This window comes from Chelonoidis abingdonii, chromosome 2, assembly GCF_003597395.2.
Source record: "Chelonoidis abingdonii isolate Lonesome George chromosome 2, CheloAbing_2.0, whole genome shotgun sequence".
NCBI classification, from domain to species: Eukaryota; Metazoa; Chordata; order Testudines; family Testudinidae; genus Chelonoidis; species Chelonoidis abingdonii.
The window spans coordinates 20,553,571-20,570,388 of NC_133770.1; the positions used below are offsets into that span (position 1 = coordinate 20,553,571).

A 16,818-nucleotide genomic window follows, 5' to 3' on the forward strand; every position below is an offset into this window, starting at 1 on the left:
TGTAATTCAAAAGTTCGCGGGGCTTTTCCTGTTTACCTGCCCGCTGCATCCGAGTTCAGATTGCTGTCCAGAGCGGTCAGTGGTGCACGTGGGATACCGCCTGGAGGCCAACAACTCGATTTCGTCCACACTAACCATAATCCGATATGTTAATATCGAATTTAGCGCTACGCCTCTGTCGGGGAGGAGTACAGAATTTTTAAGAGCCCTTATATCGATATAAAGGGCGTTGTAGTGTGGACGGGTACAGCGTTAATCGATTAACGCTCTTTAAATTGATTTAAACGCGTAGTGTAGACCAGGCCTGGGACACATAAGGTAACAGCTTAAAAGTGCTGCTTGACCCAGTCCATGGCGCCCAGGGGCATATAAGGAGAGTCAGCTTGAAAGTGCTGCTTCATCCAGCCCAATGAGTCCAGAGACAAATAAGGGTCAAGCTTGTCAGTGCTGATTGACCAGTCTGCTCAGACTTGCTATGTTAATGTATGTGTGGGTGGTGTGTGCCCATTCGCTTCTGGGCTGAGAAACCCAGCCCTAGGGAACCGAGGTCCTGCAGGACAGCTCCTGGAGGGACTTGCAGAAGGGAGAGTGAGCTCCATATGAACACCACAAGTACACAGCAGTACATTGATAGAATCATAGAACCCTGTAGCGAGGCGGTGTGGCTCCCCCTCCCCAGGGAGGGTTGAGCCCCGTCCATCTTCCCCAGGGCGGAACTTCCGGGCAGAAGCCCCGCCCTCAAAGGGTCAGGCAGCGACCCGGAAGTAAAAAAGCTCAGCAGCCAGCGAGAGCAGACGTGCCGGACGACCCTCGTCGCTGGGAGGCTGCCGAGCTCCGAGACCGGGACCAGCTTGCCGGAACCGACCCGCACACCACGACCTGAGCCTCGGGACTACGACGCTACCCAGCCACACTCGGCCGTGGAGGAGCCTCCGGGCCAGACTGGCCGCGCTACCCAGAGGTACACGGATCTACCCCTGACCCGGACTGGGAAGAGCCCATGTACGGGTCGACGACCCGCGCGGACCAGGTGGCCGCGAAGGGGGAAATGAAAGTCAGCCCGGGGGCGGCTGACACAGTCAAGCTCGCAGAAGGCCCGAGCTGAGACGTGTGTGTCGGTCAGGATCCCCACTGCCGCGCTGTCATTGTGTTTCGGGTTAGGATCCCGAGCATCGCTGTCAGTGTGTTTCGGGCGGGACTCCCCTGACTGCCACTGCGGCGAACGGGCCGCTACTAGGGCCTCCGGGCTGGAACGCAAGGAGTGGGTGGGCCTGCGTTCCCCTGCCACCCGGAGCCGGGTGCCAGTAACACCCTTCGCACCCACAGCTACCTATTTGTTTGTTGCTCTGAACCCCTGCCCAAAGGCCAGAGCCCCCAATGTTTTTGTTGCTCTGTTGCTGCCCCAAAGGCAGAGCCCTCGACTGGTTTGCTTCTGCCAAGGCCGACCTATGTTTGCTCCTCCTGCAAAGGGCCAGAGCCTCGACTGTTTGTTGCTCGGGCCCTGCTGCTCCAAGGGCCAGAGCCCTAACTGTTTGTTTGTACTGCCTGCCCCAAAGGGCCGAGCCCTCTGACTGTTTGTTGCTTGCCTCGCCCCAAAGGGCAAGAGCCCTCTGACTGTTGTGCCTCCAGGCCTAGCCCCTAACGTGGCTCTTCCTGAACAGGCGCCCCCTATGTTTGTTTGCCTGCCCTGCCCGCACAGGCCCAGAGCCCCCTAATGTTGTTGCTCTGCCCTGCCCCAAAGGGCCAAGCCCTCTGACTGTGTTTGCTCGCCTGCCCACAAGGGCCAGGCCTCCTGACCTTTGTTGCTCGGCCCCGTGCCCAAGGGCCAGAGCCCATCTGACTGGTGTTGGCTCTGTAGGCTGCCTGCCCAAAGGGCCAGAAGCCCTCTCTTTGGGCTGTCCGGGTGGCTTGATCGTTTTTTGGGGTGGTGGTTGCTGCTGCCTGCCCCAAGGGCCAGAGCCCTCCTGACTGTTTGTTCGCTCTGCCCTGCCCAAAGGGGCCAGAGCCCCCCCTAACCACCTTGTTTTTGCATCTGGGCGGGGGCCACGTCCACATAAGACACGGCCACAGAGCCCCCCTAACTGGTTTGTTGCTCTGGCCTGCCCCAAAGGGCCAGAACCGCCCCTCCTAAAGCTGTTTGTTGCCGCACTGTCCTGGCCCCAACAGGGACCAGAGCCCTCTGGGACTGTGTGTGTGCTCTGCCCTAGCCCCACAAAGGCCAGAGCCTCTACTTGATGACTATGTAGTGTCGTGTTGACTCGCTGCCCTGCCCCAAAGGGCACCCAGAGCTCCTTTCTGATGTGTGTTGCTCTGCCCTGCCCAAAGGGCCAGAGCCCTCTGCGTCTGTGTTGCTCTGCCTGCCCCCCAAAAGGGCCAGGCCTCTGACTGTTCGGTTCCCTGCTGCGTGTCGCAAGGGGCCAGACCTAGTGCACTGTGTTGGGTGGCCCACTTTGCAGTCCTAGGCACGGGCCCCACTGGCTTGTTTGCCCAGTTGCCCATCCCAACCTCCACAGGGACCGAACGCCCAGACAGTGGACCGTGGACCCGAGGGACAGGACCCGGTGAGAACAGGACGAGGCCGGTGTGGCTCCCCTCCTCCACAGGGAGGGTTGAGCCCCGGCTTCCCTCGTCACAACCCCCTTCCCCAGAAAAGTAACCCAAATAAAGCATATCCCAAAGTAATGCGCAAATCTGGTAACAGATGGAAAGGCCAGGTGGAAGTGAGGATGGAACCCATAATTTGCAAAAAAAGGAGATCTGCCCCACGGAGGCGTGGTTGGTAGTGTTGTATGAGAACTCGGTATAAGGATGGAGAGAGAACCAGTTATCTTGATGGTAGTTGACAAAGCACCTTATGTATTGCGCTAATACTTGGTTCACCCTCGCTAACTGCCCATCTGGCTGGGGTGTGATGCAGATGATGTAAAAGGCTGAAGGTCCATTAACCAGAACATTTCACGCCAAAAGCATGAGACAAACTGTGGGTCCCAGTTTGAGTTGATATCATTCGGAAGCCCATGAAGATGGATCATGTGCACCACTAGGAGTCAAGCCATTGTTTCAGCAGAGGGCAGGCAGTCACAGGGAATGAAGTGTGCCATTTTGGTCAGTTGGTCTATAACAGTCAAGACTACTGTGTACCTGAACAAAAGTGGGACGGGGCATTGGTGGTCTGGCCTAGTGGTCACAGCTGGCTGGTGTCCACACATCAAAGACAGCCATAAAAAAGTAGTCCATGAGCAGTGGTCATAGGAATGGCTAGAGTCAGGTTCAAAACAAGAGTCAGGGTCACACTCAGGCCGAGATTGGAGACCAGAGGTCGTACCAGGCTGGAATCAGAAGGCAAGAGTCAGGGTCAGAGTAAAGGTGGAGTGAGAGACCAGAGATTGGAAAACAGGATGTGGTTTGGAGTTGCAGCAGGCCTGAAGTCTATGTGGATTACCCAGGGTTAAATAGTGCACCTGACCAATCAAAGGGCTGCTGGCTTCTGTGTCACACTGTCTGGAGCAGCACGCAACTGTGAGTGCCCACTTCAGGGCAGACTGTCACAAACAGAGCAAACACCCCAAACCGGTGGCATGTTCTATAATTAGATTTCACCAAGCCAGTAACAAATGTCAACTCTGGATCACTATACCACATACCATAGAGTCACAGACAGTCAGTCCCCTTAGACTCTCCAGTCTATCTTGCCACCCTGGCAAGCTGGACTTACTGATAAATGGTCAGTCACACCAAAAATCACAAAACATTCAGGTTGTTTCCAGTCCCAAGCGATCAGTCACTTACCCCAAATCAGCTGGTACTCTAGATCTTACAAAGACATTCTCTGTAACCAGTCCTGTAATAAACTGTTCATTAGCTAGAAAAAGAAATAAAAGAATTATTTACAGGTTAAAACAAGCAAACGTATACACACAAAGAACTATGATTCCTAAAGATGACAGAGATGTGGTAAACTGTCATTTCAAAATGTCTTTCAGGGTGGACCCAGGAGGCTCCGGTGGTGAGCTCTGCCTTTGTTTAATGCCTCTGGCCCTGTGACAGTTCAAACAGCAATGAGAGGATCAATTTTCCTGTGACCCTGCTTTATCTTTTACTTTTGGCCTCCAGTCCATGAGATGAACTCCCTTGCACACAGCATTTCCAGGGTGGGAGAGGGCCTGTAATCGTGCTCATACTCACCCTGCGGTGCCTCCTGCTGGTATCTTCTGGGAATTAGCTCTCCAGCCGTCGAAGCGCCCTCTGCAGGCTGAAGTCTTGCTACTCGCTGCTTCTGGCCCTCGTGTCCCTCCCAAACCCGGTGCCCCTTGCACGCTGGGGTGCTGCCCACTGGCAGTACACCCCTCAGTCTCTAGGTCTCCCCTCTCCAGGGAACCCCCACCCACTATCCCCACCTCACCTCAGTATATGGCTACTGCTAGCCCCCATCTAGCCCCCTGAAGTCTAATTGCCACTCATCACAGGCAAGGAGGGGTTTGGACCTGCTGCCTCTGCCTAGCCTTGGGCTGTCCCCTGCAACTCCAGTACCTGTTTGGCCTTATACTAGGCTGCAGTCTAGGGGGTTTCCACACTGGAGCTCCCCAGCTCCTCTAGCCTTCCCCCAGCCCTGCTCCACTCCAGGTACCTTCTCTAGCTCCCCAGCAGCCAGGCCCGTCTCCCTCTACAGCTACAGAGGACTGTGTGTCTGCTCCTGGCTTCTATGGGGCCAGCTGAGTCTGTTTGGGGCATGGCCACTGCTGTGGCTGCCTCCCAGTCAGCCCCACCTAAGGCTCCAGCCCAAGCCCTCTCCAAGGGCTGGCTTTTACCCTTTCAGACTGGGAGCAGGTGACCACCCCACTACAGGGCCATTTACCAATCGTTTGTATTGTGACATTTCTTAATGGCCATGCCTGGGTCACAAGTTCAGAGCAAACATTTTCAAAGTTGTAGAGCAAAACTTACATATTTCCTTATAGCCTGGAATACTGACATTACAAGTGAGATTAATGCATGTAGCAATTTACGAGAATTCCATAGAGCCTAAATACTAAATACATTCTTATCAGACTAATATCTGTTTTGAACAAAACTAACATACACGTGAGCTGATTTGGTTTCCTGCTGTGTTTGTCAGTTCTTAGCTAATGCCTATGGCCTTGGCGAGAGCTGGCACTTAGCTTACCAGTGCCACATATTGTCACTCTGGACCTTTTGGGTGGTACTGCCTGCGGCACCCAGTCTCCACAGTGTTCCCTGGCAGTAGCTCTGCCTGGCCTTCCAGTGGCAATGTGGGAATATTAAACATCCCAGGTTCTAGTCCTACAGCTCCTTACATCCATTGAGTCACTAAATTCCAGCAGGATACAAGATCAGGCTCAAACCCTACCCCATACTAATTCTGAACTCATGTCCTCCCAATCCCAGCAGGCAGAAGCCTGATCAAAAGGAAAGATCCTGCTGCATGCTCTTTAGGCCAATAAATCTAGATTCTGTTCTAGGAGTGGGTGAAGCAAAATACAAAGTAGAGGCCCTGTAATGCCTGCAGCTCTCACCCCGCACTGTAGAAATGAAGACTGTTAAGAGAGTCCCTGAGACTACCTGCTAGAGTGGTTCTGTAACACAGACCTCTGTCTGCTAGGAGTAGGACATCAACATACTTAGTGCTTGTTACCAGAGTGATCAATGTAGTATAAGCACTGAGTGTTGGATCTCAGTCCCACAGAAGGCGATGGGAGCTTTAAAATGTATGTGATTAGTGCTGACAATGGGGTTAGAATGGTACATTAAAAGCAGATTAAGACAATCCCTGACCACAACTAATGTCAATGGAAGGAGGATCAGGACCCATGATAGACAAGTTATCACACCGCAGTTAGATGCTGGAGCTACATTCTCAACAGTGCCAAGTTATAAGCCACCTTTCCATCTGCCCAAGGACCAAAATTGCCCATCGGTGTAATGAGAGCAGCCACAAGGCTGCTCCAACTTGTGTCAGCTAGAATGGTCCCCCTAGGCCTGAATTCTAGCAGGCCTGAATTCTCTGGAGCTCAGCATGATTGGCCCATCATCATTTCCACTCCACACTTCAGGCCCGCCCTCACACAACCCCTGCACAGAACAGGGGGTGGGTAGCATAAAGTCTGGGAAGCCCCAGCTCTCAATTTAGGATAGTTTTAAATATACTTTGCGCTGCTAGTGTGATGCAAAGGGGGCTAACTTAGGGCCAAAGGTCTAGCCTTTGGATTTCAATGCTAGATCTTCCTGGTAAATTACACTCCTATATATGCATTCGCTGGTCCCTGTAGGACCCCTGTGCATCCCCAACTCCTGCATATTTGGCAAGCTTTTCTCTATATGCCTTCCAAATTTTAAAGGGCAGAATATCAACAGTTGGTAATTTATGCCAGAAAATCACAATGGGCCAAATTAATCCCTGATGTAATTCTAGTGAAGCCAATAGAGTTCCACTAGGGAAGCATTAGGCCTAGTATTTATTTTATTGAAATTTAAGAAATACACAGCATAAATTAAAGCAGAATTAATTATTGCTATTTATTATTTGCATTGCAGTAGTGTTTACAGGCCCCATCGTGACTGCAGCCCCTTCGTACCAGGTGCTGAGCCATGAGCTTATATATGGGGGCAGATTTCTCTATGCCAGTGCAAAACTCCACTGAATTCAGTGGGGCTCCATGTGCGAGCAGGGCTCCGCTCAGGTGTATGAGTTGGCGGATCTGGGTCACATTAGAAAGTTGTTGCCCTGAAGAGCTTAACACTGAAATGAGATGCAACACGTGGGTTAACAACCAACAATAACGGGGTGATAAACAGGATGAAGACTACAGTGATAAAACAAGCAGACATACAGTTCAGCTACTGCACAACATGGTTATTTCAGATTTCATTGCAGAATTGTTTTATTTTGTTTTTCATATTTATGTTAAATCCTCTGCCTGGTTCCTTTAATCTTCTTTCTGTTCCCTTTTCTGCACTTACCACTCTGGGAAATGTAATTAAAGATAACGGCTCTCTTATATGTGTGTATATCTTTTAACTCGGCTCAAGGTCAGGAACAACCAATGTGCCACTGTCATCAGTGCACACAGATTGACTTTTGTCTTTTGCTTTTGTTGCCTAAGCATTGTCCCACTTGTGGGATGCATGCACGAGTGCATCTGGGGTTTGAAAACCTTCAAGAAATGGCTTCTTTGTATCATCAGAATAGTATCAAGTGCCCAAAGCAGGATGAAAAACTTAGCCCCAAGTGTGATATCAGTTTAATATAACATGTTTGTTTAACCCTCTATATGTCTGATATAGTATAACTCAATGAAAACGTTTAATATACAGTGTTGGTCATTAAAAGCAATCAAACTGGTAGAAAAAGAAAAGAATAAAGAAAATACTATAAATGTCAATTTATACATTAATGCTGTGTCACTTTGAATGCTGTTTTCAATTAACACAATTTTCCATCTGAGAAAGAGAAGAGGTTCAGAGAAAATCTGTAAAATTATTAGAAGCATGAACAAACTTGCATTTTCTAATGGCTTTTCATTGGGGGTCATTGATGCAATCATCAAACCTTTCCTTAAGGAGCGTAGGCAGGTTTAATTCACTCTCCTGTTTGGAAGGAAACCTCAATGACTTTTCTTTTGTCTTGCAAAGCATCTACACAAAAGGAAGGTTGACACCAAGATGTACTGGGGGAAGTCCTGGCCCCATTGAAGTCAACAGAAGTTTTAGCATTGATTTCAGTGGGGTCAGGATTGTACCTTCTGACTCCATAAAATTCAATCTGAAGAGTTGTGTTAAAATATCAGCAGGCAGTTTCTGCAGAAGGACTGTGTGTTAAAATGCAGTTAATTTTTGGCTGTAAGTCTGGGTGGGTCCCAGGAAAGAGACAAAAAGTAAGTCCCTAATCATTATGATTGAGACGAAAACCTCAAAAAGGAGGCTGAATTTACAAATTTACATTGACATAACTACTTTGCTCAGGGGTGTGAAAAATCCACACTCCCAATTCATCTTGAACGACAGTTATACTGTACTGACCTAATCCCCAGTATAGACAACATAGTCTATGTTGATGGGAGAGACATAATCCACTTCTGCGAGAGGCAGTAGCTAACTACACTGATGGGAGAAGCTTTCCCATTGGCATTGTAGTATCTTCACTAAAGTGCTACAGGTTTTTAGTGTAGACCTGCCCTCAGTGTAACTGATGCAGAGATGAGACTGGCAAGGTAGCCCTCAGAGGTGTGAACTGTCCATTCATCTCAGTAGCAGCTTATTGAGATGCCCTGTGGTGGTCAACATAAGTGATCCCTCTTTGGTGTCACCAGTGGGTGGTATTTTGGAAATACATCTTTTTCCCCTTACAATCAAGGAGCTGAGCCCCAGAATTCTGGCTGGGCCCATGGGCATATTCAAGCCCCAAAGTGAAGGAGCTAAATTCAAGAAGGCCATCTGCACAATTGACTGTATAAATATCATCTTATTTTGGTGACTCAATGGGTGGGATTTATTTTGTTGGTGGAGCTTATAGGAGTACTGCCACCTTTTTTCACCCAATCTGAGCCCTAGGCAGGGGTGATGCATGATCTAGTTGGTCTTTTCCATTTCTAAACACTAGCACAGCTGCTCGAAAAGATTTGTGAAAGCATTATAAAATTATCAGCTCTACTTGGCACTGGTCAGGCCTCAACTTGGAGTACCGTGTCCATTGCTGGGTTATGCACTTTCAGAAAGATGTGGACAAACTGGAGCAAGTTCAAAGGAGAGCAACAAAAATGATAAAAGGTTTAGAAAACCTGACTTATGAGGAAGCCAAAAAACCTGAGCAAATTTACTCTAGGGAAAACAAGACTGAAGGGGACCTAATAATAGTTTTTACATGGCAAGGGCTGTTATAATGAGGATGGTGATCAATTGTTTTCCATGTCCACTGACGGTAGGACAAGAAGTAATCTGCAGCAAGGGACATTTAACCAGGTTAGCTATTAGGAAAAACGTCTAATTACAAGGGTAGTTAAGCACTGCACATGCTTCCAAGGGAGCTTGTGTATTTTCGACCATTGAAGACTTTTAAGATGAGGCTGGAAAAACATCTGACAGGGATGATCTAGAGCAGTGGTTTTCAAACTTTTTTCTGGCAACTGAGTTGAAGAAAATTGTTGATGCCCACACCCCAACGGAGCTAGGGATGAGGGGTTTGGGGTGTGGGAGGGGCTCAGGGCTGGGGCAGAGGATTAGGGTGTGGGTGTGAGGGCTCTGGCATGGGGCCAGGAATGAGGGGTTCAGGGTGTGGGAAGGGACTCTGGGCTGGGGCAGAGGGTTGGAGTGCAGGAGGGGGTCAGGGCTCTGAGCTGGGGGTGCAGATTCTGGGAAGGGGTGGCTCTAGGTATTTTGCCGCCCCAAGCACTGCAGGCAGGCTGCCTTCGGTGGCTTGCCTGCGGGAGGTCCCCGGTCCCGTGGATTTGGCGGCGCGCCTGTGGGAGGTCCACCGAAGCCGCGGGACCCAGCGGACCTTCTGCAGGCAAGCCGCCAAAGGCAACCTGCCTGCTGCCCTCGCAGCAACCGGCAGAGCGCCCGTGGCTTGCTGCCCCAGGCACGTGCTTGGTGTGCTGGCGCCTGAAGCCGCTCCTGATTCTGGAGTGCGGCTGGAGATGAGGGGTTAGGTGTGCAGGAAGGGGCTCTGGGCTTAGAGGGGACTCAGGGCTGGGGCTTGGGACACAGGCTTACCTCTGGCGGCTTCCAGTCAGCAGCGCAACCGAGATGCAGAGGCAGGCTTCCCACCTGTCCTAGCACCATGGACCACACTGCACCCTGGAATCAGCCAGCAGCGTGTCCAGCTCCTAGGCAGAGGCTCGCAAACAACTCCACATGGCTCCCACCAGCAGGCACCCAGCTCCCATTGGCCAGGAACCAACCAATGGGAGTGTGGCACCAGCGCTCGGGGTGGGGGCAGTGTGTGGAGCCCCCTGGGCTGCGGCTGCCCTGCCTAGGAGCCAGAGCTGCTGCTGGCTGCTTCAGGGGCACAGTGCAGTGTGGGAACAGGTAGGGACTAGCCTGTCTTAGCCGGGCAGCACCGCCGAGGGGACTTTTAACAGCCTGTCAGCAGTGCTGCCACGACCCAGTGCCTTACAGTCCACAGCCCAGCACTGGGTCACGACCCTCGATTTGCAAACCACTGCTCTCGAGTTAGTCCCGCCTCAGCACAGGGGGCGGGAGCTGGTCTCCCGAGGTCTCTTGCAGCCCTATATTGCTATTATTCTCTGATCGGATTGCGGCACATGACCCTGGCCCCGCCACCAGGGGCCCATGGGTTGCCCTGGCAGATGGGTGCAGCACTCCCTGCTCTCTACGTCAGACAGCGCGAGTGCGCTTGTCCTAGGCCCTGCACCCGCTAGGGACTGGCTTTGCCTCCGCTCTGAGCGGCGCTGCGCCGCGTCACTCCAGCGAAGCCAGTGTGCACGCCCCAAGGCAGGACGACTTCGGCCCAGCGCCAGCAACCCTATGCGCATGTGCACCGAAGCCCGCAGCGCTGTCTCCAGCATCCCCGGCTGTAGATACAAGCCGTACAGTAGACTGCGGCTTACGTCACCAAGATCAGCTCCACCACTTTTGGCGCATGCGCATTGCGTCTCAGTCAGTCTTTTTTTTGTATTTCCGGTAGAGGCGAGTGTGGCGCATGCGCTTATCGTGACAGCCCCAGTGCGGCCTTCCTCAGCCAGCCAACCAGCGGCCTTTCCTTGCCTTCCGCTCTTGGAGGGAAGGGCTGGCCCTCCACTATCCCATGATGCGGTGCGGCCGCGACCCCCAGCCGTCAGTGGCGGCCGCCATGTTGTGGTAGTTTGTTGTTCTCTTGCGGCTGGTGGTGCGGAGCAGGCGGCGGGAGGGCGGAGTGTCCTCGCCCCTTGCAGCCTGGCGCCGAGCGGGGTCGGCGCCCGAGGCTTTCCCCCCACTCCGAGCCCTCATTGCAGCTGCGGGAGACACCGCCAGGAGCGGCTGCCGCCCGCGCAGGAGCAGGCGCCATGGCTGCTGCCTTGGGAGGAGCAGGTAGTTGAGACCTGCGGTGCGACTACCTGGGGAGGGGGCGTGGGCAGCGGTGGCGCTAGGAGTTATGGCGCGGGCCTGCGGGGGAGCCGACGAGAGCTCTGGCCATGGGGCCTAACGGGGCGGGGGACTTACGGCGCTGAAGGGGGCCTGCAGGTGGCGTCGATGGGGGTCTCCTGAGAGGTGTCTCCTGTCTGGTTTCCTGTGCTAGGGATCATAGCTTCCCCGAGCAGAAGCGCCGCGGAGCGAAATTGACTCGGTTCTGGTCAGTTTCGCGGTTGCTCGACAGGCTTCGAATAACTGACCAGGCCCGTCAGTTGCTCTTGTGATACCTGTGGAAATTGTGGGCAGCAGCCAAGGGGCTGATGTGGGAAACCTGAAGGTCTCACTGATTCACTTTTAGAAAGATCTTTTTCCGTACGTAAGGGCTGTACGCTTTTACAAAATGAAAGTTTCTATAGTTTGTGTTTTTGGCGCTCTCTTGCCAGGAAAGGCTTCTTTCTCACCACTGGCACAGCAGATTTCCCAAGCTTTGGACTGGACGGGACCTAATAGGTCTATTTTCATCTTGTATCTTTATTCAAAGCCTTTTGTTCCAGTGACATTTATAATCAGAGTATGTGACCACTTTGCCAGTGTTAATAACTTATCCTAAAAAACACCTTGTGAGGTTGTTATCGCTATTATACAAATGGAGAATTGAAGCACAGGCAGATCAATTAGCTTGCTCATAGTCACGTAACAAATGTGTGACAAAGCCAAGGTTTCAATGCCAGAACTCTTAACCACTGGGCCATTCTTTCTTGAGTTGTATGAGTATAAAATTAAAATAGCATATTGCTTTATCTTGTCCTATTCTAAATGTCTCAAACAATGTTTTACATATCTACAAAATGCAATCTTTAAGAGTTAAAGATGGAAAAGATATGCTGGGTCACATCTAATCAGTTCTTCAGAAAAGTTTAATGTAAAAATGTATTCAACTTCTCCCTGCCCTCTAGCTCTTGGGAATCAGTTTCATTAGGAAATATACTTGTATTTAAATACTTTTTAATAGTTTTTTTACAGTTGGGTTAGCTGATAGGATGCTGCCCCTTTGGTAGAAACAATGGCAAGTTATGATTATCATTTGCACTAATTATGAGCAAACCCATTTGGGAACAAGATTTACTCAAAGAAACTGTCATAGTGCTGAACATGGGTATCCTTGTCTACACAGAAGTCAGATAATGTCATGTTAACCGTAGCTCAATTGTTAAAAAGAATATAAACATAATTACAGTCCCCAGTGAAGATAAGCCCTTAAAAGAAAATGATTATCTATATTTAATTGTTAAAAGTTGGAAAAAGTGGGGAGGATTTTGGGGTAGGATCAGAATGCGAGCAACATGGGTACAAGTATACATGATTGTAAGTACCTTTGAGGGCATCACATTTTAATGGTGTCAAATATTGTTTTGTATGTTTTTTTCAAAACCTTGAGGTGACTAGATGAAAGAAACTAGTGCATTTGTTATGTGAAAGTGAACTCTGAAAACTTGAGTTCTGTTACTGAGGTTTTTAAAATTCACATTGTAAAAACACTTCATATTTTGTGGGAAGGAAAAATGTCATTTTTAAGTGTATTTAAAAACTGTTGCAAGCTGCATGGGCATTCTTTTGTGTGAAAACATATGCATGACAGGCAAGATCAGGGAGCTGGAATTGATCAAAATGTTGTTTCAAGCTACACTTATATTATTATTTGTCCTACTGTAGTGCCTAGGAGCCCTAGTCATGGACCAGGACCCCATAGTGCTAAGTGTGGTTCAGAAAATGTTTGTTCAGCGTCAGCATTGCGTTCAGTAATGAACAGAGGTTGAGAAGATGTGGCCCTTGTCTCAGTGAGCTTACAATATAGGCTATATATTACTTTTAAAAAAAAAGTGGTGCACGTTGAAATAGTTCTCTCGATGTAATATTGTAGTGTAGACAAAGTGCATATAAAGACTATCTCAATGTAGCTAGTAGATGTGAACCCTTGGTTAGAGTGGTGGTTAAATATATTATTCAGTATTCCAACATCTGAAACTGTGCTAGATGCTGTAAGTACAAATAGAAAGACGTAGTCCCTTTCTGAAGAGTTTGCAATGTAATTTTAAACAAGTCACAGTAGTAAACAGTAGGTCAGGGATGTGGTGAGATAAAACAAGGAACACAACAATGAGGTCATATTGTTACTCAATTTAGGTATGTGCACATCTTGGTCAATTTTTAAAAAAATATGCATTAATGTTGTAGATTCAATTCTTGTTCCCATCGCAGAATTGAGTTTAAGGAATGAGGAGAGTAATGGCTGGGTGGTCTAGAATAGGGTGGCCACTTCCTATGTACGGGATGATACAGTAACGAGACATGGAGATGGTTGTGGGAGAAATGAACAGGTTGGTGTTGTTAGCTGGGTAACCAATAAAGGACAATGTTGGTTGCTGTGGCTTTGAAAGTAAAGATAAAAGTTGAAAATTGATGTAGTGAAGAAGCAGGAAGCCAGCGAAGGGGTGCAAAGAGGGAGTATGAAATGGTCAGAGCTACTGAGACAGATAACTTTAGCCAGGTGCATTTTATGCTGACTGGAAGGGAAGTGATGTCTCAAGGAAGCTCTGGAGGAAGAGGTTATAGTAGACAGTTTGGGTTTTGATAAGAGTCGGAGCTCTTTGGATAGAGAAGGGTTGGACCTATGAGAAAGAAAACATAATTTCTGCCACTAGTACTCTAGCATCCTTCCTTTCATCTTTGCCTGTGGTTGGCCATTGCACAATTCAGAGCTGTACTACAAATTCTGAACACTTTACAGGTCCAGTTGAAATTGTTTGTCTCGCTTCACTGTAACTTAATTTCTCTTGACAATGAAAGGCAGAACCTAGAGAGAGATGCCATTTTTGTGCAGTCAGATGGGCGGAGTCCCGGATATTTTTGTTTACCTGTGATGCATGCTACTTTGTCATGCTATCTGACAGTTGACCATTACTGTGTGTGTTCCATTTTGGCAATATTGAAACTTACTTTTGACAAGGGCCTACAAAAGTTAGAGTTTTGAAAATTACACAGATCTGAGGTCAGGACTAGTTGTATCCAGTCATGGACTAGTGCCAGTAAGGCATTACTACTTTTAGGAGCTAGCAGCAGATGGTTTTAGCCATGAAAATGAAAACTAACTCTTCATACCTTTTGGAAAGCTGTCCTCGAAAGTCTTATCATTCTGATTACAGTATTCATAAAGTGCCAATGACTTCATTGGGAGTATCTCAATGAGTAAGTGCTTACACAAGTATAAGGATTGCACAATTTGGCCCTCAATGAGGGTACTTCAGATCTTTTTGCCTCTTCAGTACATACAGACCATAATTGTATATAATTGTAATTTGACAAAATAAGCTATGTCAAATTATGTACAGTTCTGCATGTGATATTTATTGAAATTCTTTTCCATTTTTTGTTTTGTTTTTTAAAGTCTTGAATAGCTGTTATCAGTCGACTTAATTTGCTACAGAAGATGTTGTTTATGGCAAACAATCAGCAAAGAATATTAATTAATGGTACATTTTCTGGGATTATACACTGCTCTCTTGCTGATCATTGATCTGGGACCAGTGTTTGGAAAAACTACTAATTCACACACAAATTTCTAAGCCCTGCCAGGTAAAAGAGAATAGAACGTAAAGAAAATATATTCATATAATTCTGATTAGCTGTTTCTTCTCCCATCTCAGCTTTAACAGTTTTAACAGTCCATGTTTCTCAAACACACTAGACACTAAACTTCTACACCATCAGAAAACAGAGGTTCCAGATTTTGAAAAAGTAGCAGCACTGGTTAGGCTTTAGCAGTTGTTGAAATACCTGATGCAAAGTCACATTGAATTAGCCTGGAAAGATGGTAAAGTAATTGAGTTTTTCAGCTTTCCCTCTCTGTTAACAAAAACTTCCTGCCAGAAACAGTGCCAGCTTGGTTAGTTTTTTAAAATACCTGTTGAGGAAGCAGTTAACTAAACATATAAGCAATTAAGAAAATACTTCTTGCCTACCGAACATTGGATTATATTGTAGGATATAATTTTTCTCCTGACTTTTACATATGGTTTTTGGACAAGGGGAAAATTTACAAAGGTTTTTTGATTTAATAAAATAGTGGGATGTTACATGGTATCAAATTCTTGTACTTTGACCAGCAGTAATGAGCAGCATTGAAATGAAACAAAACATATAGGGTGGATTGATTTAAATGAAAATGCTTTATGGTAAAGCATGATTATAAATTTAGTTTAGCATTTGTACTTTTTAGTTATTTTCCTAAAGAAATGTTGGTTCTAATTGATTGGTAAGTATTAAAACATGAGGTTGCAATTGAATATAGCCTCTGCATTAAATTTGGCACTTCTTTTTGCTAACCAGCAAGATCTGCTATAGCTACACACATATTTAAGCAGTTTTATAGCTTAACTTACATTTTATTCAGATGCTTAATTTTTATATTTTTATTATGTTAGAAAATGATTCTTATTTATTAGGTGATTTTTTTTTTACTTATGATTTGTCAAGGTCTATGTGGATGGAAATTTAATTAAAAATACAAACAGCATCTTAAAATTGTTTTATTTTTTAAATAAAACTACCTGAAATATGCTGGATATATAAGAGAAAAGATTTATTAAAATTTATTAAAACATGTTGCGCTTAAAAACTAACTGATATAGTCAACAAAGTATTATCAGTATTATCTTTAGTTAGTGTATTGGACTACTTGTTTTGAGGTCATCATTTTCTTCAAGATTATAGAAGTAGTAAAACTCATCCTTTCACACTTAATTTTTATTCGTAGGTTGGAAAAGAAAAACAAGGTTTCCTGCTTTTTCACCTCCCTTTTGGTTTCTTAACTCTAGTTGAACTGAACTAGTTGATTCAACTGAAATGGAAACATTGTTTCTGCATCTGCAGAAGAGCTGCTGCTGTCAAAAACTGGTTTAGCCCTGCAACTGGTATTGGTTCCAGGTGCTTAGTGACTTCTACCATTTCAGTGGTTTGACTTTCTTTAAACTTGGCAGCAAACATGTATGCTTACTATTTTTGAAATTAATTTAAATGATGTTAATTGTAGAAAATTTAGACCTTAATGTAGGTTGTCATGATTTCAAATTTAATTTTAATTAGGTTTATTTAAAACAATGTATTTCATTTAAAAAGTCCAGCTGAAGTAAAAAATGATTTTTATCCCACACTGAAAACATCCAACTTTCATACTGTTGGAGGCTTGCTGGCTATTTTTGTCTGGGGATTGTGTGTGTGTGTGTGTGAGGGAGAATGGTATTGTGAAAGTAGAATGAATTGTATTGTAAAAATAGAAAGGATTAAAGAAATGCTATGTATACCTTTAAGCAAAAGAGCTGAAATGCTGCAATCCAGGTGTCAGGAATGCAGACATTGAGGAAGCAATAATTTCTCCACTTAAGGGCCATTGGTGAAGTATTATCCTTAAATTGATAAGAGTTAGTAAGGAAGTAGGATATGCATGCTGTGCCCCAGGTATATTTTACTTTTTTGCTCTCTTTGTTCCTTTGTTTAGTTGGCATCCTTTTATCTGTGTAAATAAGATAGTTTGTGTCTTGCATGGTGCTCACATTATCTGGGTGTTGTTAGCAGAGTGTTGTGCTAATAAAACAGAGCGGTCTGACAAACTGTGAGTCCTGAGTCTAACTTTGACAATTTGGAGGTCCCACCGAGATGGCAACCGTCTTCACTGGG

The 16,818-nt window shown here is 46.9% G+C and overlaps 1 protein-coding gene across 7 annotated transcripts in view; it reads left to right on the forward strand.

Annotated features, from left to right (window-relative positions):
* Positions 1 to 10,785: 10,785 nt before the first annotated feature.
* Positions 10,786 to 16,818, forward strand: part of RBM33 (RNA binding motif protein 33) — a 185,594-nt gene continuing 179,561 nt past the window's right edge. For all 7 annotated transcript variants that reach the window (XM_075062195.1, XM_075062196.1, XM_032775613.2 and 4 more), the window contains exon 1: positions 10,786 to 11,043. In XM_075062195.1, the coding sequence (XP_074918296.1) occupies positions 11,019 to 11,043 (25 nt within the window). In that variant the 5' untranslated portion in view covers positions 10,786 to 11,018. The remainder of the gene's footprint in view (positions 11,044 to 16,818) is intronic.